Source organism: Barbus barbus (assembly GCF_936440315.1).
Source record: "Barbus barbus genome assembly, chromosome: 9".
Classification (NCBI taxonomy): domain Eukaryota; kingdom Metazoa; phylum Chordata; class Actinopteri; order Cypriniformes; family Cyprinidae; genus Barbus; species Barbus barbus.
In genome coordinates, this window is record NC_136737.1 from 10,683,491 (window position 1) to 10,706,994 (window position 23,504).

A 23,504-nucleotide genomic window follows, 5' to 3' on the forward strand; every position below is an offset into this window, starting at 1 on the left:
TAACCCCCCCATTTTTGACAAAAGGTGGCGCTATAGAGTGTCTCTTCCACGCCCGTTTATGAGCTTTTTCCAGTTTCTAACTATCATTAAAATGGATATGTGTGTTGAGTTTCATGACATTCTAAACATGTTATCTGCCTCAAAATCACCAGAAACGAATTTTCAACTTTGACACGTTGCCATGGCAACACAATTTTAGATATCAATATTCCCTTCACAGTTTTACATCGGCCGTGTTTTGACATTATTCTGGTGAAGTTTGAAGCAAATCGAGTAAAAATAAGATGCTGAATTCAAAGCATTTTGAAAACGACACACTTCCTGCAGCCAGTTGGTGGCGCTATAACTTTCAGTCATAATAGTCACATCTATCCGATCGGCATCATACAACGAACAAATCTCTGAAGTTTGATCTACATCATACAATGTATGTGGACGTTATTAGGCATTTCCTGGGTCTCATTTTTCGCCATAACTTCATCGCCTCGCCACGGGCAAACCGTTCGACATATCAAAAATATCTTCGCAATTTAGCGTCCCCAATGTCTTGAGATCATGTTCACCGAGTTTGGTGGCAATCGTATGGAAATCCTCAGAGGAGTATATCAAATTCCAGAGCATGTGCTTTTTAAACAGCCCTGAATAGCCGACTTCCTGTTGGGCGGAGCCTAAGACATGCTGCACGGAAGTTGTTCGGCTCAATGAGTTCTATATGTGTACCGAGTTTCATATGAATACGTGCAAGTATGTGTGAGCTATACATCAAGTTTTCTGACAATTTTCCAGGGGGCGCCGTAGAGCCCCTGTGCCACGCCCGGGTCCCAGCCTCAGCGGCGTCCTAATGGCCGCAGGTTCCAATGTGCGTGCCAATTTTCAAGAGTTTTCGGGCACGTTAAGGCCCCCAAAAGTGCCCGGATGATTGAAATAAAAAAAAAAAAAAAAAAAAAAAAAAAAAAAAATAATAATAATCCTTAGAAGAACAATAGGGCCCTGCGCCTTACTGGCTTGGGCCCTAAATATAGCTGCGAGCAGCGATGACGGGCCCAAGCCGTCAGCATACGCCACCCCGGTGGCATCGATAAAACGGTGCCCAGCGAGCACAAGCATCACAGTAACCCTCTGGCAGTTTGGTTTTAAGGGATACGGCAATTAAAGGGTTAATCCAAACCATCAACTCTGTGAAACACACACACACAGAACAACATATAAAACTTTAAATTCTATGAAAATATATTTTTCATTGGTAGTTGATGTTAGTTAATGCATTTACTAATGCTAACAAATGAGAAATTATTATAGTTACCAAAGGTTTTAATGATTTATAAGCATTTTTTAATGATTTATTTTTCCATTAACTAAAATGAATAATTTTTTCTAACACAAATGAATAAAGTAAAAAATATATTGTTAATATTTAATGTTATTTGTGAATTAACCAGTTAAAAACAACATTATTTAACTGTTGTTAATTTACATCATTAATAAATATATACCATTTAATGTTGAAATCAATGTTTTAATGTTTAAAATCAATTCCAAAATGTGTTAATATATAAAATTTTAAAGTTTTATCTTTTGAACATGACTATTTTTCTAATATTAAAAATATTTTGTTCATTGTTAGTTCATTGTAAGTTCATACTATCAATGAAGAATTAACATGCTTTAAAAAATATATTTTTCATTGTTAGTTCATGTTAATTAATGCATTCCCTACTGTTAACAAATGAGACTCAATTATAAAGTGTTATCAAAACCTTTAATGCTTTATAAGCATTTTTTAAGGATTTTATTGAGAAGTTTAAACAGACTCTCTCTCTCTCTCTCTCTCCACCCCCCCCCCCCCCCCCCTCCACACTCACTGAACTCACAGTCAGTCACTCACCCAGTCACCTACCGCACACATTAGAAGCACAGTGACAGGAGATCTCTGATAAGTTTTAAAATTTTCTTCTCGCCATAGTGTACTGTACATTCATGGAATTAATCACATATCCTCAGACTGTCTTGTTCTGTGTTTGGTGTGAATTTGTGGTTTCTGCTTGGAGGTGTATGAATTTGTTTACAGCCCGTTTTGAAAAAAAAAAACACATAAAAAAAAAAAAGCCGACTTCCTGTTGGTCGTAGCTAATGTCTGTAAATTAGAAAGTTGTCCGGATTAATAAGAACAATTTATGTACCAAGTTTGGTGTCTGTAGCTATCATTATATATATATAATCATTCATAATTATATTCCATTTAATGTTGATCAATATTAATTCCAAAATGTGTTAATATATTATTAAATTTTAAAGTTTCTCTTTTGAACATGACTATTTTTCTAACATTAAAAATATTTTGTTCATTGTTAGTTCATTGTAAGTTCATACTATCAATGAAGAATTAACATGCTGTAAAAAATTATATTTTTCATTGTTAGTTCATGTTAATTAATGCATTCCCTACTGTTAACAAATGAGACTTAATTATAAAGTGTTATGAAAACCTTTAATGCTTTATAAGCATTTTTTAAAGATTAAAAAAAAACAGACCCTCTCTCTCTTTCTCTCTCTCACCCAGCTCCTCAATCCACACAGTCACTCACACCCCACCCCACCCCCACCCCTCACTCAGCTGCAGGCTGACAGGGAACTCTCACTCATAGAAGCATTGTAACAACTGTCTGATAGTTTTTAAATTTTCTCCTAAGCATAGTGTATTGTAAATTCATGAAATTAATCACATATCCTCAGACTGTATTGTTCTGTGTATGTAATTTTTTATGAAGTGTTTGGAAGCTGCTCTTAAAAGAAAAAAAGAAAAGAAAAGTTTTCTCTTTTTTACTGTAACTTTAATAAATTGCCATTAAATCATCGTTCAAGATATCCTAAATCCGTCCGCAATTTAGCATCTTCAGTATTTTGGCATCATAAGAAAAAATGTTTGGTGTGATTTACGTGTTTCTGTTTGGAGGAGTATGAATTTGTTTACAGCCTGTTTAAAAACAAAACCCACATTAAAATAAATATAGCCGACTTCCTGTTGGTCGTAGCTAATGACTGTAAATTAGAAAGTTGTCCGGATTAATAAGAACAATTTATGTACCGAGTTTGGTGTCTGTAGCTATCATTATATACATATAAACATTAATAATTATATACCATTTAATGTTGATCAATATTAATTCCAAAATGTGTTAATATATTATTACATTTTAAAGTTTATCTTTTGAACATGACTATTTTTCTAACATTAAAAAGATTAATAAATGCTTTAAAAAAATTGTTCTTTGTTAGTTCATACTATCATGGAAGAATTAACATGCTGTAAAAATATATTTTTCATTGTTAGTTCACGTTAATTAATGCATTTCCTAATGTTAAGAATTGAGACCTTATTTAATGATTTATAAGCATTTTTTAAAGATTTTAAAAAACAGACCCTCTCTCTCTTTCTCTCTCTCACCCAGCTCCTCAATCCACACAGTCACTCACACAGTCACTCACACCCCACCCCACCCCCACCCCTCACTCAGCTGCAGGCTGGCAGGGAGCTCTCACTCAGCAGTCTAAGAGCTCTCTGATAGTTTTAAAATGTTCTCCTCCGCATAGTGTATTGTAAATTCATGAATTAATCACATATCCTCAGACTGTCTTGTTCTGTGTATGTAATTTTTTATGAAGTGTTTGGAAGCTGCTCTTAAAAGAAAAAAAAAAAAAAAGTTTTCTCTTTTTTACTGTAACTTTAATAAATTGCCATTAAAACGCAGTTCAAGATATCCTAAATCTGTCTGCAATTAGCATCTTCAGTATTTTGGCATCGTGAGAAAAAATATTTGGTGTGATTTACGTGTTTCTGATTGGAGGAGTATGAATTTGTTTACAGCGCGTTTAAAAAAAAAAAAAACCCACATTAAAATAAATATAGCCGACTTCCTGTTGGTCGTAGCTAATGACTGTAAATTAGAAAGTTGTCCGGATTAATAAGAACAATTTATGTACCGAGTTTGGTGTCTGTAGCTATCATTATATATATATATATATATAAAATCATTAATAATTATATACCATTTAATATTGATCAATATTAATTCCAAAATGTGTTAATATATTATTAAATTTTAAAGTTTATCTTTTGAACATGACTATTTTTCTAACATTAAAAAGATTAATAAATGCTTTAAAAAAAATTGTTCTTTGTTAGTTCATACTATCATGGAAGAATTAACATGCTGTAAAAATATATTTTTCATTGTTAGTTCAGTTAATTAATGCATTTCCTAATGTTAAGAAATGAGACCTTATTATAAAGTGTTATAAAAATCTTTAATGATTTATAAGCATTTTTTTAAGATTTTAAAAAACAGACCCTCTCTCTCTCTTTCTCTCTCTCACCCACTGCCTCAATCCACACAGTCACTGACAGCCCACCCCACCCCCACCCCTCAATCAGAGGCAGACTGGCAGGAGCTCTCACTCAGCAGTTTAATAACTCTCTGATAGTTTTTTAATTTTCTGCTCTCCATAGTGTATTGTAAATTCATGAAATTAATCACATATCCTCAGACTGTATTGTTATGTGCATGTAATTTTTTATGAAGTGTTTGGAAGCTGCTCTTAAAAGATAAAAAAAAAAAGTTTTCTCTTTTTTCTGTAACTTTAATAAATTGCCATTAAATCATTGTTCAAGATATCCTAAATCCGTCCGCAATTTAGCATCTTCAGTATTTTGGCATCATGAGAAAAAATGTTTGGTGTGATTTCCGTGTTTCTGTTTGGAGGAGTATGAATTTGTTTACAGCCTGTTTTTTAAAAAAACCCTCATTAAAATAAATATAGCCGACTTCCTGTTGGTCGTAGCTAATGACTGTAAATTAGAAAGTTGTCCGGATTAATAAGAACAATTTATGTACCGAGTTTGGTGTCTGTAGCTAAAACTAACCCCCCCATTTTTGACAAAAGGTGGCGCTATAGAGTGCCTCTTCCACGCCCGTTTATGAGCTTTTTCCAGTGTCTAACTATCATTAATACTGATATGTGTGTTGAGTTTCATGACATTCTAAACATGTTATCTGCCTCAAAATTACCAGAAACGAATTTTCAACTTTGACACGTTGCCATGGTAACATAATTTTAGATATCAATATTCCCTTCACAGTTTTACATCGGCCGTGTTTTGACATTATTCTGGTGAAGTTTGAAGCAAATCGAGTAAAAAGAAGATGCTGAATTCAAAGCATTTTGAAAACGACACACTTCCTGCAGCCAGTTGGTGGCGCTATAACTTTCAGTCATAATAGTCACATCTATCCGATCGGCATCATACAACGAACAAATCACTGAAGTTTGATCTACATCATACAATGTATGTGGACGTTATTAGGCATTTCCTGGGTCTCATTTTTCGCCATAACTTCATCGCCTCGCCACGGGCAAACCGTTCGACATATCAAAAATATCTTCGCAATTTAGCGTCCCCAATGTCTTGAGATCATGTTCACCGAGTTTGGTGGCAATCGTATGGAAATCCTCAGAGGAGTATATCAAATTCCAGAGCATGCGCTTTTTAAACAGCCCTGAATAGCCGACTTCCTGTTGGGCGGAGCCTAAGACATGCTGCGCGGAAGTTGTTCAGCTCAATGAGTTCTATATGTGTACCGAGTTTCATATGAATACGTGCAAGTATGTGTGAACTATACATCAAGCTTTCTGACAATTTTCCAGGGGGCGCCGTAGAGCCCCTGTGCCACGCCCGGGTCCCAGCCTCAGCGGCGTCCTAATGGCCGCAGTTTCCAATGTGCGTGCCAATTTTCGAGAGTTTTCGGGCACGTTAAGGCCCCCAAAAGTGCCCGGATGATTGAAATAAAAAATAAAATAAAAAAAAAAAATAAAAAAAAAAAAAATAATAATCCTTAGAAGAACAATAGGGCCCTGCGCCTTACTGGCTTGGGCCCTAAATATAGCTGCGAGCAGCGATGACGGGCCCAAGCCGTCAGCATACGCCACCCCGGTGGCATCGATAAAACGGTGCCCAGCGAGCACAAGCATCACAGTAACCCTCTGGCAGTTTGGTTTTAAGGGATACGGCAATTAAAGGGTTAATCCAAACCATCAACTCTGTGAAACACACACACACACAGAACATATAAAACTTTAAATTCTGTGAAAATTTATTTTTCATTGGTAGTTGATGTTAGTTAATGCATTTACTAATGCTAACAAATGAGAAATTATTATAGTTACCAAAGCTTTTAATGATTTATAAGCATTTTTTAATTATTTATTTTTCCATTAACTAACATGAATAATTTTTTCTAACACAAATTAATAAAGTAAAAAATATATTGTTAATATTTAATGTTATTTGTGAATTAACCAATGTTAAAAAACAACATTATTTAACTGTTGTTAATTTACATCATTAATAAATATATACCATTTAATGTTGATCAAAATCAATTCCAAAATGTGTTAATATATTATTAAATTTTAAAGTTTTATCTTTTGAACATGACTATTTTTCTAATATAAAAAATATTTTGTTCATTGTTAGTTCATTGTAAGTTCATACTATCAATGAAGAATTAACATACTGTAAAATATATATTTCATGGTTAGTTCATGTTAATTAATGCATTCCCTACTGTTAACAAATGAGACTTAATTATAAAGTGTTATCAAAACCTTTAATGCTTTATAAGCATTTTTTAAGGATTTTATTGAGATGTTTAAACAGACCCTGTCTCTCTCTCTCTCCCCCTCCACACTCACTGAACTCACACAGTCAGTCACTCACCCAGTCACCTACCGCAAACATTAGAAGCACAGAGACAGGAGAACTCTGATAGTTTTTAAATTTTCTCCTAAGCATAGTGTATTGTAAATTCATGAAATTAATCACATATCCTCAGACTGTATTGTTCTGTGTATGTAATTTTTTATGAAGTGTTTGGAAGCTGCTCTTAAAAGAAAAAAAGAAAAGAAAAGTTTTCTCTTTTTTACTGTAACTTTAATAAATTGCCATTAAATCATCGTTCAAGATATCCTAAATCCGTCCGCAATTTAGCATCTTCAGTATTTTGGCATCATAAGAAAAAATGTTTGGTGTGATTTACGTGTTTCTGTTTGGAGGAGTATGAATTTGTTTACAGCCTGTTTAAAAACAAAACCCACATTAAAATAAATATAGCCGACTTCCTGTTGGTCGTAGCTAATGACTGTAAATTAGAAAGTTGTCCGGATTAATAAGAACAATTTATGTACCGAGTTTGGTGTCTGTAGCTATCATTATATATATATAAACATTAATAATTATATACCATTTAATGTTGATCAATATTAATTCCAAAATGTGTTAATATATTATTACATTTTAAAGTTTATCTTTTGAACATGACTATTTTTCTAACATTAAAAAGATTAATAAATGCTTTAAAAAAATTGTTCTTTGTTAGTTCATACTATCATGGAAGAATTAACATGATGTAAAAATATATTTTTCATTGTTAGTTCACGTTAATTAATGCATTTCCTAATGTTAAGAATTGAGACCTTATTTAATGATTTATAAGCATTTTTTAAAGATTTTAAAAAACAGACCCTCTCTCTCTTTCTCTCTCTCACCCAGCTCCTCAATCCACACAGTCACTCACACAGTCACTCACACCCCACCCCACCCCCACCACTCACTCAGCTGCAGGCTGGCAGGGAGCTCTCACTCAGCAGTCTAAGAGCTCTCTGATAGTTTTTAAATTTTCTCCTAAGCATAGTGTATTGTAAATTCATGAAATTAATCACATATCCTCAGACTGTATTGTTCTGTGTATGTAATTTTTTATGAAGTGTTTGGAAGCTGCTCTTAAAAGATAAAAAAAAAAAAAAATTATCTTTTTTACTGTAACTTTAATAAATTGCCATTAAATCATCGTTCAAGATATCCTAAATCCGTCCGCAATTTAGCATCTTCAGTATTTTGGCATCATGATAAAAAATGTTTGGTGTGATTTCCGTGTTTCTGCTTGGAGGAGTATTAATTTGTTTACAGCCCGTTTTTAAAAAAAACCCACATTAAAATAAATATAGCCGACTTCCTGTTGGTCGTAGCTAATGACTGTAAATTAGAAAGTTGTCCGGATTAATTAGAACAATTTATATACCGAGTTTGGTGTCTGTAGCTAAAACTAACCCCCTCATTTTTGACAAAAGGTGGCGCTATAGAGTGTCTCTTCCACGCCCGTTTATGAGCTTTTTCCAGTGTCTAACTATCATTAATACTGATATGTGTGTTGAGTTTCATGACATTCTAAACATGTTATCTGCCTCAAAATCACCAGAAACGAATTTTCAACTTTGACACGTTGCCATGGCAACATAATTTTAGATATCAATATTCCCTTCACAGTTTTACATCGGCCGTGTTTTGACATTATTCTGGTGAAGTTTGAAGCAAATCGAGGTAAAAGAAGATGCTGAATTCAAAGCATTTTGAAAACGACACACTTCCTGCAGCCAGTTGGTGGCGCTATAACTTTCAGTCATAATAGTCACATCTATCCGATCGGCATCATACAACGAACAAATCACTGAAGTTTGATCTACATCATACAATGTATGTGGACGTTATTAGGCATTTCCTGGGTCTCATTTTTCGCCATAACTTCATCGCCTCGCCACGGGCAAACCGTTCGACATATCAAAAATATCTTCGCAATTTAGCGTCCCCAATGTCTTGAGATCATGTTCACCTAGTTTGGTGGCAATCGTATGGAAATCCTCAGAGGAGTATATCAAATTCCAGAGCATGCGCTTTTTAAACAGCCCTGAATAGCCGACTTCCTGTTGGGCGGAGCCTAAGACATGCAGCGTGAAAGTTGTTCGGCTCAATGAGTTCTATATGTGTACCGAGTTTCATATGAATACGTGCAAGTATGTGTGAGCTATACATCAAGTTTTCTGACAATTTTCCAGGGGGCGCCGTAGAGCCCCTGTGCCACGCCCGGGTCCCAGCCTCAGCGGCGTCCTAATGGCCGCAGGTTCCAATGTGCGTGCCAATTTTCGAGAGTTTTCGGGCACGTTAAGGCCCCCAAAAGTACCCGGATAGTCGAAATAAAAAAAAAAAAAAAAAAAAAAAAAAAAAAAAAAAAAAAAAAAAAAAAAAAAATAATAATCCTTAGGGGAACAATAGGGCCCTGCGCCTTACTGGCTTGGGCCCTAATAATCCTTAGGGGAACAATAGGGCCCTGCGCCTTACTGGCTTGGGCCCTAATAATAATCCTTAGGGGAACAATAGGGCCCTGCGCCTTACTGGCTTGGGCCCTAATAACAAAACTCAGGAATCACTGGAGACATGGAAACACCAAAAGAAGACAATGAAATGACGATCAGACTGGACACAGAGGCAGGGAAACACAGGGTTTATAAAGGAGAGACTAAACTAGATAATTAATAACACAGGGCTGGGGTAATAAATTAATGATGACAGGAACAGGAAGAACACCACGGCACGAGAGGAGGGGAAACAAGACACAGGACTGACAGTAGTAAATATGAATAAATCAACTAAAATTATGAAGAGAAAAATAACTGCATTATATAATAATTTTTTAACATTTTCCTTATGGCCATGACATCTGCTCTTTCAAGAATAGCCTTTTGCATTAAACACCTGCATGAAATCTATACTGCGCACAATGTTTACTTTCAACAAACTGGTCTGTCCTGGAGCAAGTGATGTTGCTGCATTCAGTATGGATAGACTCCAACATTAAAACAGCAAGTGCAAAACCGTCTAGGTTGAGTTAGTTAGATAAAATCACAAAGTGACATAATCTGTCCAACAAACACATTCCTTTGTTATTCTGTGAAATTAGGCATCAGCAGTGGGTAAATCAATTATATAGGGGCCTACAAATCATAACTGTGACGGGGACATGTCCTCATAACTTTGCATTTTACGTAGGCTACTTTGCATTAGAAATTCTTACATTCATGTTTAGTTGATAAAGAATCTCTCCATCTACCAATGCCTGGCAGAAAACCCAGAAATACCCCAAACACATTTGCTACTTTGCAGCAACTACCTAAAAGAGCAGCAAAAAGCCAGAATACCTTAAATGTGATAGGGACCAATCAGATAGTAGTCTCAAAGAGAAAGGTGAGACTATAACTGATGGAATTTGACAACACTGCTATTAAGTTAGAATCTGCACACACAGGGCCACATCGCCAAGATCTATTAAAGAGCATTTAAAAAGCATCATATTCTAACCATTGTGCACAAAAATCTGGTGGGCTATGTTTCAAAAAGATGATGCATTTTCTGTATGTAATGAATGTGATGAGCACAAGATTTTAGGCAAACATTACAAAAGTGTTCTCAGATATAAATCTGCAATCAGGGTCAGAAATTAACAATAGCAAATTTGCCCCCTGGAATTGATTTGCAGGGGGGGTTTTTTCCACATTTGTGAAGGCTATTTTTATAATCACTTTATTATTATAATCACCATACTATGTTGTATTTAATGTCAAATACTTAAATGTATTACTTTAATCAATATTTTAAACAGTTGTCAATAAAACTGTATCATATGCTTACAAAAAAAACAGGACCTCATAGGGATGCAATATTATGACAAAATTATTATTGCTCTTTATATTGTTATAATGATTACTGATATCGATATAGAAAACAATATTTAAAAAACTTTTTGTTTTTGTGTCTACGTTTTGGGCACGTCACATTCTGTCTTCACAGACAGACATGTCATTCCACGACATTAGTTATGCAAAAACTCTCGTTAGAATCACTGAAGCTACGAAATTAATCTTTTCATTTCACTTTTCACATTTCATTTTGATCGCGTGAGCCGTAATACATTGTTTAATTTTGTCTTGAATTTATGGGCATTTTTGTTCATTTTGGTGACATTTTTTGCCACAAGCCCTCGTTAATTTCCGAATAATCTCTGTATTACAAACTTGAGTCCTTCCCTGTACTTAAAATGACACATTGTGTTGATTTCAGAGGAAGGCTGCTGAAGGTTCTGTCAAAATCTGATCCTGGCCTATTCGGGTCTGCAAAGCAGCGCAACAGTGAGTTCATCAAAACGCCAAAACAGCCAAAGCATTTCGTGGTGGTTTCCACTACAAATGTTATGTGTTCAGATGTGGTTTCACTGACCGGAGAACATACAGACCCCGATCCCGCAGTAAGTCACCAAAACGCATCTTAATTGCCATGTGAATAATTATTCAAGTAGCCCTAAAAACAATAAGCAAATTTCAGATTTACAATTTTATATATGCACTGAACTTAAGTTATGAGGGCAAATATTGTCCGTTTTGTTATTCTTATACACTCAAGCTAACTTAATAGGCTACTGTGTGCGTTAAACTAAGCTCTGGTAATTTTAACTGTAGTAAGGTCATCATGCATTTTAATAAAATGAATCAGCACCATTCTAACTGCGTATAGCAATGCTGGGGAACTGAATTCGCTGATGTGTGCCTTAAATTTGGACCCATACAGGTAGTCTGAAATATTGAGTGTTTTCTCTTAATCGTTAAAACAAACAAGAACAACAACAAAAAAGTATAGTTTACCTTTCTTGAGCGATAGACAGAGGCAAAGGAGAAAAACTTTTCGCAGCATATTCCTTAACTAGCGCAACCTGTTTTCTCCCTGTAGAAATAGAGCCTGTCTCCCAAACCTGTCCCTGAACGTCTGCGACTCTACACGAGTGTGTGGCGTGGGCGAAACATGCAGAGAGAGGTAGTGCGCGCGCGCGAGAGAGAGAGTGAGAGAGAGAGAGAATAACATTTCATATTTAGAACGTAGGCTACTAGTATCTATTTTCATGCTACTAGTAGGCCTACTATCTGTTAGATAGACTACTATAATCCCATTAGGCAGGCAGGCCTACGTGTCCTGGCACAGGACTGACATTACGCCCCCCTCCTCTGTGTCTTGCCACACCTTTTAATTGGTGTGGTGGGGGCGGGGGTGGGGGGATGAAGGTGAGTATGACATGGGGAGCAAAAGCAGAATTAGGGGTGGCAGGCTTGCCACGTAAAACCGGTTATAGCGGTTATGACGGACAATGAAAGTATGAAATTTTACATCAATAAAACGAGCCTTATTTGCATTTGTCGCTATTTAATATTTATTTTGTATATTATATATTTTTTAAACATATACTGTAATTCAGCTTTTCTCATTGCACTGTACATAGTGAGAACTGCACTTGGCTCTTCTCGATTTTCCTCTGCTAACTTTATTTCTTATTTTTTGAAAAAGCAGTAGACAAATAAAATGACTTGTTTACTAAATTTGAACACAAGGTAAGTAAGTGTACAGATGTATTTTTAATTCACATTTCCTCAAAAGTAAGAAAAGGAATCAATAACATGCTGATTACAAAATAAATAAATAAATAAATAAAAATAAAATGAACAATGCCTTTTTGTAAAAATTCCAGGAAATACTGAGTACCAAAAGAAATACATGAAGTCTGTAAAATAAAAACACAATGCCACAATGCAGTAGATATATACAATTGTAACTGAACATTATGAGAACCTAGTTACATTAGTCAAACAAATAGTCAAACATGGAAAGCAGTAGCTGTTAACTCACTCTTTATACATTCATTTAGAAGAGCTGATTTTGGCGGTTACTGCAGAAAACAGTTTTATGAAAGCATTCATGTCTAGAGCTTTTGAACGCTCAGACTCAATACTAAGTACTGCTAAATTACTTAATCTACTGTCTGACATAGTGGAGCGCAAGTGAGTTTTCACAAGTTTCAGTGTAGAGAAACTGCACCCACATGAGGCACTACTCACCGGTAACACAACAGCTATTTTTGTCAGATGGAAAAGCTCAAAGAAGACTTCTTTAAAAGGATCAAGGAACCTAGTAAATTCTATCAAAGTAACAGGAACCTTCTGTCCATCTGACTTTTTCCTGCTTAAAATTCGCCTGGTCTGATGTAGCTCATGTTTTTGGTCCTCCATATCTGCTTCATATGCTTTGGCTAAGAATATATGCTAATATATAAGCATATGCTTTCTTCATCAAGGAAGTTGCTGCTAGGGGGGTTAAGTGCTTGGATCGCTTTCATGATCCCACAGTTTAATTTTGTGAAATGCCACTCTATTTCTCCAATCATAATGTCAATGATTGGGTAGTAAACATGCAATTTAAAGGTTTCCTTACTGTCCATCTCCACTTCCGGTCCAACTGTAGATATTATGAAACAACCCTGCAGTGTTCTAGATAGCTGTTTTTTCTCTTAGGGAGTGGCATGTCTGAAGAAATACCACAGTTGTCACATGTTTGCATAATCTCATCCCAGAGTGTTGAAGTCTCCCTACGATACTCTTCAAAGGTTTGTTTCAATGCTCCAATGAGATCAACTGCTTTTGACAGATCTAACTTAGGAGACATGCCTGATAAAAAATGTTGTGCTACCAAGAACCTTCTTAAAGACTGACAAAAGGCCAGTGAAAGTCAAATCAATCTGACCAAGTTACCCTTCTACAGCCCTATCAGGATGCCTTTCCTCTGAAATGTCCCCAGGTACTCTCTTGACAGCTCACAATCGATCCATTAAGTTTCGACAAGTTATTTGTCTGCACGCCCACCTGGTATCACTCGACCTCTGGAGTTCTCTTGGTGCACCCTCCAGCAACTCACTCTGCACTTAGTTCACCACTTTTGGTGAACATATGAACTGGAAAAGAAAACATACAGCCTCTCCAGTAAGGAAAAGAAATGTGCCGCATCTGGAACCGACTTCACGCAGTCCACAAGAACTATGTTTAAACAATCCGCACTACAATGTACAGAATGCATGTTTGGCTACCTCTCTGATTCTTGTTTGTACTCCAGTGTTCTGATCACTCATTACTGAGGCACCATCGAACCCTTGTCCAACAAAGTTTTTCCTGTAATCCAATCCACATTTCTCTAAGATGCCAACTATTACTTTTGTTAACCCTACAGCATCTAATTGCCCCACTTCTTGGAATTCCAAAAAACTTGTACCTCAGCACAAAGGCAATCTGTTCTTTTTTCAGATCCTTTGTCTTAACAGCTATAAAAGCAGATTGCTCACTCTTCTTTACTTCCTCACATTCCAGGATATCATTTTGAATTGTATTGCTTGTGTATTTTGCATTTTTTGCATGTTGTGTCAATTTTTTGTTCACGTTTGCATCATGCTTACCAATTAGATGTAATATCTAAAAAAAATTCCCTCTGTTTGATGATGCTGCTGATTCATCTTGGGCTCGCTGGGCAATGTCCTGTGTAGCTGTGAGGAGAAGAACTTCAGCTAAAGTTTTCACATAATTCTGATTTTCAGTAACCCTTTTTTATGGTCATGATCCATCAGTGTAAACAGTGACGAGCTGTTCTCCCCTATTCTATTGTTCTCAAGCCAGGCAGTCATTGCATTAATATGGACATCTGGCTTTGCATGCAAACTGAATCCACTGTCTTTAAATGTGGCTTTCTTCCAGTTTGAGTATCCATTTACAGATGTGAACACACTAATAGCAGCATTGGGGAGTGGGAAGTGTTGCAAGCGAAGCAGTCATTACTGTCATTACTGTTAGTTACTACATCCTACAGTTTGCTAGCTAGCTATGCCTTCGTCACGTAAATGCATAATACCTGGTTGCGATCATTTACAAAACAGCTCGGTCTCCTTATTAAATAAGCTACTAGACAAAGACGGCAGTGAAAAGTGGGCGTGGTTTCAGCGCCGCCAGTGGACACGCCCCCAGCATTAGAGAGCAGAGAATACTGCTTATTTTTTCAAGATTTTGATACCTTATTTTATTTACTTGGCGGTTTTTTGGGATTCAAATTTGGCTGTGTGGTAGACACGGTGTTACGATAAGGCAAGAAGTAGGACCTGTGTAAATATCAGATATGCTTTCCAGCGCTGGAGAGAACTGAAGGAGTGGGAAGGCCTGCGATCGGGCGCCGAGTTTGCTTTGTTTCTTCTCGATAGGTGAGTAATATTGGTTTTGCTTTGTTTCACAGAACTAATCAATGCCGTACGTATATATGGGGGGTGGAGCTATCAAAATAAGGACGAGACCCTTTTGGGGTAGGGGCGTGTTTGTTTTGGTGATTTCAAATGTCAACATTGGCTACCAGAAATCACTTACCCCACCTTTAATATTGACTCTACTCGGACTTTAAGGGCATTTTTGTCTTAACTCTATTAAATATAGGCCTACGTGTCATCTTTCCCATCAGATTCTTCAATTTTAATCAATAAGTTAAGTATAGGGCACTGTAGGATTGTTAACATTCAAATGAAATCAGTATTGACAAAATGCAATACTTTTAAATATGAAACCAAATCACCAGTAGGTAGTGCAAGTCACTGTTATGAATGGCTCAGTTATTGAGAAGGGGGTTCAAAAAAGCTGAATCATTCAAGAACGAAACATTGTGTGTTGCTCGAACACAGCAACAGTTCTGCTGTGGCTTTGTTTGAATCTATTTTCATTGGCTAAATACAGCATAGTCAATATGTGTCTAAAATGTAAGTCAATTAATATTAATTAAAGGTAGTTGACTTTTTTGTGTTTATGGGGTGCAGTCTAACATGTGTTAATGCTTTGTTTAAAAAAACAAACAAAAAAAAAAACATTATTTTTGCACATAATTTACCTTCATTCCACACCGCTCTGTCCCTTCTCTGATAAACGCACTGATCATTTCCTGGTTTTATGAAGCCCCTCCCTCAGAAATACTCGATGGGCTCAGATTGGTTCGCTGGTGTGTTGTGATTGACTAAACCACCTAGTGTGTGTCTAAACGTCCCGCCCCTCACCTCAGCAGCATGTGCTTCGGTTCTATTGTAAACAATGACGTTGTTAATATCGCTTATCAGTTTGAGCCCGATTGAGACGCTGAGGATATTATTGAAGAGGATCGTTGCAGAAGTTGTGTAAGCATGGCTCTTAAGGGGCAGTCGTGGCCGAATGGATAGAGAGTTGAACTTGTAACCCAAAGGTTGTGGGTCTGAGTCTCAGGTCCGGCAGGGATTTTAGGTGGGGGGATTGAATAAGCAACACTCTCTCCACCCTCTATACCACGACTGAGGTGAGACCCTTGAGCGAGGCACCGAACCCCCAACTGCTCCCCGGGTGCCGCAGCAATGGCTGCCCACTGCTCCGGGTGTATGTTCACTACTGTGTGTACACTTGGATGGGTTTAATGCAGAGCACAAATTCTGAGTATGGGTCACCATACTTGGCCACACACCACTTCACTTTCCCTAATGGTAGGCCTATGTTTTTTTGTTGTCATATTTTTTAGATATGCTGTTATTTGTAAATGCTACTGCACCACTTCCCTTTCCCTAATGGTAGGCCTATGTTTTTTGTTTGTTGTTGTCACATATTTTTAGATATGCTGTTATTTGTAAATGCTACTGCTTATGTTAGCTTTTAATATACGGGTTTATCCTGATTAAAGCTTTAATACAGTACGGCAACCGCACGCACTGTATGATGCTTCTCATAACTATGTGAAAATAAGTGTATAATTGGAACAGTTCATTGTTGGGGCTGAGCTGAAGATCTGAATGAGAGAGACATGCAGAGTGTGTAGAAATCTTTTAAAATGAGTGCTTGTTCAAATGAGTTTAAATGAGTGATAAAGATGTTAAACTTCCCTGTCATTTATTTATGTTCTCTATTTGAAAACACTTTGTAAATGTATTTTGCCTATTGTAAATATTAGTGTTGCTGTTGCATGTTGTTATAAATAAAAATATGGAGTACTAAGCTACAATAAAGTACTTGTTTTTATTCAAGCAGTTTAGAAAATATACTATATTTTAAATGTGTTAGAATGTTTTATTTGTTACCTGTTTGTTTACCCTATCAAATATTTATTTTAAAAGACACTTTAGATTTTTGTTGTTGTTATTGTTGCACTGTTTTAGGTCCCTCTATTTATTGATGTATAATTAAGAGAGAACCAGATACTAAACAGGGAAAATTAGCACTTCTGATATCAGAGATTCTAAGATGTATATGCTCCATATGTATAACTTTGAATCTCTGTTCGTTACTGCATTTTGATAAAGTTTATAAAAGTGAAAGAAAACAAAACATCTACAATAATGCTCACATACAGTGTCTTTGAGCTAAACACACCCACACATCACTGAAGTAGCAAACAGACGGAAGTGGTGACAACAATCTATTGTGTTTACGGTGTTCTGAAGTTTGATGCCACTATACATGCATCAACATTGTTGTCAATATTTAAACAGAGAAGTCTCTCTGCCAGTAACATGCAAAAATCCAAATTAATTATTGACTCATTTCATACTTAATTGTCTATAAAAAAAAAAGAGCTCTACAAAGTAGGTTATCTGATGGAAACTGTGCCTGTTGTCTTACTTGTGGACAGAAGGTAGATGAGAACCTCTAACCACAGTGGTGGGTGATGCCGTGCTAAAAGAATTGGCTGACATTAAAACAGAGTATTATAATATCAACAGCATTATATATATTGTTGATTTAAAACACATTTTTTTTATAAAATTAACATAATGTAGAAATGTTTTTGTTAGCTCAGACAGAAATGCTACTGAAAACGAAGCAGAATCAGTGTTGCTTTTGAAGTTTATGCCCTTCAGTTTTAGTGTGTCAGAGAGGTTGCTGAAGTAACACCCACTGTGGTCTGAGCCTGATCTCATGGTAATTTCAGAAACCACCTTGTAGAAGTAAAAAGCTTTTGCATTTACTGGCTGAATGTGAAGCCACAAAGCTCAACAGAATCTCACCAGTCTTACCAAAACGTCCTTGTGGAGTTTTATCTTGTTTTTGATCCCTGTACAGGGTAAGACTTTACTATTATATTAACTATCATTATACTATTATTTATACATGCATTTTGATTTTATTGACGAAGTTGATTAACAGATAATCCAAACTGTTTGCATGCTACCTTGTATTTGCAGTATTTTCTTCTTTATTTTTGTGAGAAATTATGTGTGTGAGCTTCTCTCTTTGTTGAACTTTGATAAACCTGTGGTATAAACACATAAGATCACTGTAAGGTATACGTGTGAAAACAGTTCCTGGTGGAATCTTTGTGGGTCTTTTTAAACACAAATAACTATTATTCTTTTTTCTTTTACAGTGCTCCAAACTATATTTGTCAGCTAAGTTTTCAATTTGTGTATGAATGTTATGTATCTGCATAATATTTTAGGAGTGTTTGGTGCTAGTTCAGATGCAGATGATACAATATCAGTGATGGAGGAAGATTCTGTCACCATACATGCTGGTGTTTCTGCAATAAAGAGAGAAGATCAGATACTGTGGAGGTTTGGACCTGAAAACTCTCGTATTGCTGAAATCTACAAGCTGAACATCCCAACATGTGAGATTAATGAGAGCTTTAAAGACAGACTGGAGATGAACAATCAAACTGGGTCTCTTACCATCAAAAACATCAGAATAAAACACTCTGGACTTTATAAACTAACGATCATTAGTAATGGAGGGACTTCAGACAAGAGTTTCAAAGTTATTGTCTATGGTGAGTACATTAATTTAATCATCTTTGGTGATGAGATCTCATAAGGTTTCGGTGTTTTATCTCCAGAAGATAAAACTTTTAATGCAGAAGTATGAATCAGTCTTGAGACCCACATAAAGCAATATAATTTTATATATATACATACATATATATACATACACCACCAGTGTCTGGCGTTGAATGTATTGCAGACTGACCTGAGAAAATTAACATGGCTTACAGCACTTAAATTAAAGTACTTCCCATAGAAGGTAGCCTATATTAGTACTTATTTTGTGGACAAAAAGCTCTGTGTAGGATAACAGGACGGCCGCCTGTTTTATATGTACCCACTCACAAATACTGACAGGTGAGATACTGCCAAAAATGGTGGTTGCTACTGTGTGCGCACTATGGAGCAGTGGAGTATGGAGTATATGGAGTATGCTTTTTTATTTCAAAATAATAATCTAATTTTCTCATTTCTGGGGTTCAAATGTGGAAGTTCTCATAGTTTGGGAAACATTGTGATGACAGCAAGTAAAGTGTTTGTATTCAAGTTTACTCCAACAGCAAAAAAAAAAAAAAAAAAAAACATGATATTGCTTCTGAAATTTTTCAAAAGAGGGGAAAAAATGTGGCCAGGGTCACATTAATGCACAGGTTTCCATGGGCTGAAGTCCAGAGGCCTAGAGTGGGGAGAGGCCTACTGTCTGCACAAAAATAATTTTTATATACAATAGATTACAGCATTAACAACTGCTAAACCCACACCCCCACTCAAAACCACATTTCTGGCAAAGCCCTGCTTTGTGAATGAACCTGACTGGACAACTAGATTTCTGTAATGTCATACACAGTGCAAGAGCGCCACACTTTGCTGATCACAGGTTCAGTAACTTACTAAGACATTGATAAAATCAGTGTTTTATCTGAAGGTTTTCGATACAGCCTTCTACCAAAGCTGTTTCTGGAGCTGCTTTTAGCAGGTGTGCCGGCGGTGTTAGACAAAGATGAGGACTGTTTGAAAGTATTTCCAATAAAACTTGCACTCCATCTCAGTTTATTACGTCAAAACAACAAAAGATGTGATCTCAAAACAAGCAGGAAAAAAGGCATTACATGCAATTGTAATATATCATAATGTATATGCTTATTTAGTCAGCAGTGGTGACCTCAAGAAAAATATCACTCGCCAATTAATATTTTTTCTGTCACTCCCTCAGCCATTATATTAGAAACTCCCTCACAGCAGTCTTAATTCTATTTTTATTTTTTATTTTTTTACTGGGTAGCCTAATACTGTATTACACAAAGTATAATGGTATAAATGTACATTATATTTTTTTAAAAACAAGAATATAAAACAAGACTTGTTAGATGTTGGTAGCTGTGGAAATGGGTCATCTCTGAGAAGAGAGTCCATTTGCGGGAAACTGGAGAATGTATGAGTCAGGTGAGACTTCAAGATAAGGGTGGATATTTTGAGTGAATGACTCACTCACAAACTCACTTGCCACCATCTATAATGGCAGAACAGTGTAGCCTAGAGTTATAATCCTCACTGAAAATTTCGCAACATTAACTACAGTTCACCTGTGGCGTACTCTCTGGAACAAATAGATAGAATATGAAAACAAAATAGTAAAACGTCCCACTGTCAATCAAATCTATAGATGTCTGAATTCTGGTAACACAATGAAAACATCTGAGCTGACCATAAATTCCACACCTCCAAAAAAAAAAAAAGAAAGAAAAAAAACCCACTACAATTCAGAGTCTATTCTTTTAAATTGCCATCTTTCAATCAGTAATCTAGAAAGCCATCAATGTATAATATCTCTAACTGTGCTTCAAAAAGTTAAGGACATGAAGTCTTATCTGAAGGACAGCAACTTTGAGAACACCAATTCAACATGTTTACATCTGCATTTTTTGATAAATACTATACATTTTGGTGAACTTTCTGTTTATTCTGTAATGTTTTCCAGCTCATCTGCCTGTTCCCAACATCACAAGAGACTCTTCACAATATTCATCATATGGATCATCAGTGTCTAATTGTTCACTGCTGTGTTCAGTGTTGAATGTGGGTCACGTGACTCTCTCCTGGTACAAAGGAAACAGTTTATTGTCCAGCATCAGTGTGTCTGATCTCAGCATCAGTCTCTCTCTACCTCTGGAGGTGGAATATCAGGATAAAAACACCTACAGCTGTGTGCTCAACAATCCCATCAGCAACCAGACCACACATCTGGACATCAGTCAACTCTGTCAGCCATGCACAGGTATTAAATGGTCTGTTATTGTTTAACTGCAATGATTGAATCAGAGTTGTTGTGTTTTGTAGTATTTAATCCATGTCTATTAATTTTGACGCTAATCTACACTATATGCTACTTTATTCCTAAATTTTGAAAAACTGACTTTTAGCAAATATACACTTTTACAGCCACATATGTGCAGGTACGTCAGCAGTGATGTTATTGTTAATTTACTGAGCTAATCTGCAGTTACCAAAGCCTGAGAAGAAAGCTTGTTAAAACGGAAAGCTCTGTCTCAGTTTTTTTTCTTCCCTCAGACCCTACTCATTGTTGTGGTTCTGCTGAAGCTGTGATCCGATTGGTCGTCTCTGCTGTGGTGGGCGTGGCTACTGTTGCTGTATTAGTTCATCACTTCAGATCTGTTAGTATTGAACTTAGAGCACAAACGTCACCATCAGTCCCTTAATGGCTTTATTTTTGGATATTCCTCTTCAGAACGAGTATGAAATCCAAGACACTTTTTTTAAATACACGGCTACATACACACATAGCCTACACATCGGTGGACATGTAGTACTCAACCTAAACTTGACTTGCAGTTCATTCACTGACTAAATAAGAAAACAAACTTGTTTACAGGGAACCATCAACATGAAAAAGGGGGCAACTGGAAGTCTACAAGCAGAACTGCATTACTATTTATTGCTCCATTTCCTGAATGTCGGTGAAACAGAAACCATTCACAAAGACTATTCACTTTTTACACTTTCTTTTGTTCCCTAGAAACTACATGAAGACTGCATCACTAACCTATCAACCATGCTGTGTCTGTGCATTTATTGGTGTATTTTCATATATTTAAGTATTAATATATATTTAAGTAAACATCAGAAACTAGTTATCCTTTAAAAGCCTAAAATCGTAATATTCATTATCTCATAATTTTGCAATCAGACATTGTGTTAGCATGAAAACTGTTAAATCCTGTTAGTTGTTCCAACTTGCACTTTTTTAATCAAATCCTATTATAAATCCATGGCCGTTACGATAACTGGAAGCAATCTAATACTCCATTTTCATGTTTGACCACTGATATAAGTGATACTTTGAATACATACACTGCCGTTCAAAAGTATGGGATCAGTAAGATTTTTAATGTTTTTTTTTTTTAATGGAGTCTCTTATGTTCATTAAGGCTGTATTTATTTGATCAAAAATACAGAAAATTATTGTAATTTCTAATATTATTGTAATTTATTATTGTAATTTCTAATATTGGTTTCGTATTTTAACATAGCCTATACTTTAAAATATATATTATTTCTGTGACGCAGCACTGAATTTTCATCAGCCATTTCTTCAGTCTTCAGTGTCACTAGATCCTTCAGAAATCATTCTATATGCTGATATTAATTGCTGCTTAATTAGTTTTTTGGAACATGTGATACTTATTTGTTTGGTTCTTTGATTAATAAAAAGTTAAAAAGAACAGCATCCTCAAAATAGAAATATTTTCTAACTAAAATTTAACACCATTTAACACATCCTTGCTGAATAAAAGTATTAATTTCTTTAAAAAGGAAGAAAAAGAATGTACTAACCTCAAACTTTTGAATAGTCGGCTAGTGTATTGTAACACACAATTTCTATTTTGAATAAAAACTGTTCTTTGAACTTTTTATTTATCAAAGAATCCTGAAAATGTTTCACAGGTCCCAAAAAATACTAAGCAGCAAGTATTTCCAACACTGAGTATATCTTACTGATCCCAAACTTTTGAATGGCACTGTAAATGTATCAATATGTGAGAAGAAAATGCACCCAAAATTCTAATGGATTGTGGGTGGCACCTGGTGGTTACTGGTGGTAAGGGCAAGCACAACTTTAGTAAAACCATGGTTAATTACACATTACTCACTGAATGTGTGTTAAATCTGTTTTGCGAATATGGAATTATTACAGTTTCATGAATGATGGTAAAACAATAAAAAAAAAATTCCTTACAGATTTATTACTAATCCACTAAGCACTCTAATTTTAGACCAATCAGTACACTAACATTATTCAGGTCTTAAATTTACTCAATATCTAGGTCTTCAACATCTAAACAGTTCAATCAAAACAGTAGACTGTATACGTGCAGCTAGACCCAAACTATATCTATATAAACTAATATATCAGTCACCAGCAATAAATAAATATATTTAAAAGGAGTTAATGGATATAGTAAAATAAAATATAATGTTAAGGGATAATGTACAGGCAGCCGGTAGTTATCGCGAAATAAGCCCCGACAGTGTGATCATCTTGTATCACACTGAAGGGCAGAGGTGGGTAGAGTACCCAAAAACTGTACTCAAGTAAAAGTACTTCTAGAAATATTTACTCCAGTAAAAGTAAAAGTAATCGTCTGAATAGTTACTTGAGTAAGAGTAAAAAAGTATCGGATAAAAAAACTACTCAAGTAGTTAGTTACTAGTTACTTTGGATCATATAGGTACTGAATATAGTCTATTTTTATTTAGATATATAGATTACATTTATGTAATGTGTATACACACACACACACACACACACACACACGCTGCCGTTCAATATATATATATATATATTTTTTTTTTTTTTTTATTATTATTATTTTATGTAATTTATTTCAGTGATGCAAATCAGAATTTCCATCAGCCTTTATCCCAGTC

General features: G+C 35.7%; 2 protein-coding genes across 2 annotated transcripts in view; one reads left to right on the forward strand and one right to left on the reverse strand.

Annotated features, from left to right (window-relative positions):
- LOC306875099 (SLAM family member 5-like) overlaps window positions 1–23,504 on the reverse strand; it is a 36,672-nt gene that overhangs the window by 9,623 nt on the left and 3,545 nt on the right. The window lies entirely within an intron of this gene.
- On the forward strand, window positions 17,764–22,814 carry LOC306875100 (SLAM family member 5-like). Its single transcript, XM_079425508.1, has 4 exons — window positions 17,764–17,860; window positions 18,236–18,565; window positions 20,536–20,832; window positions 21,126–22,814. The coding sequence occupies exons 2-4, from the start codon at window positions 18,280–18,282 to the stop codon at window positions 21,272–21,274; spliced, it is 732 nt and encodes a 243-aa protein (XP_079281634.1). The 5' UTR covers window positions 17,764–17,860; window positions 18,236–18,279; the 3' UTR covers window positions 21,275–22,814.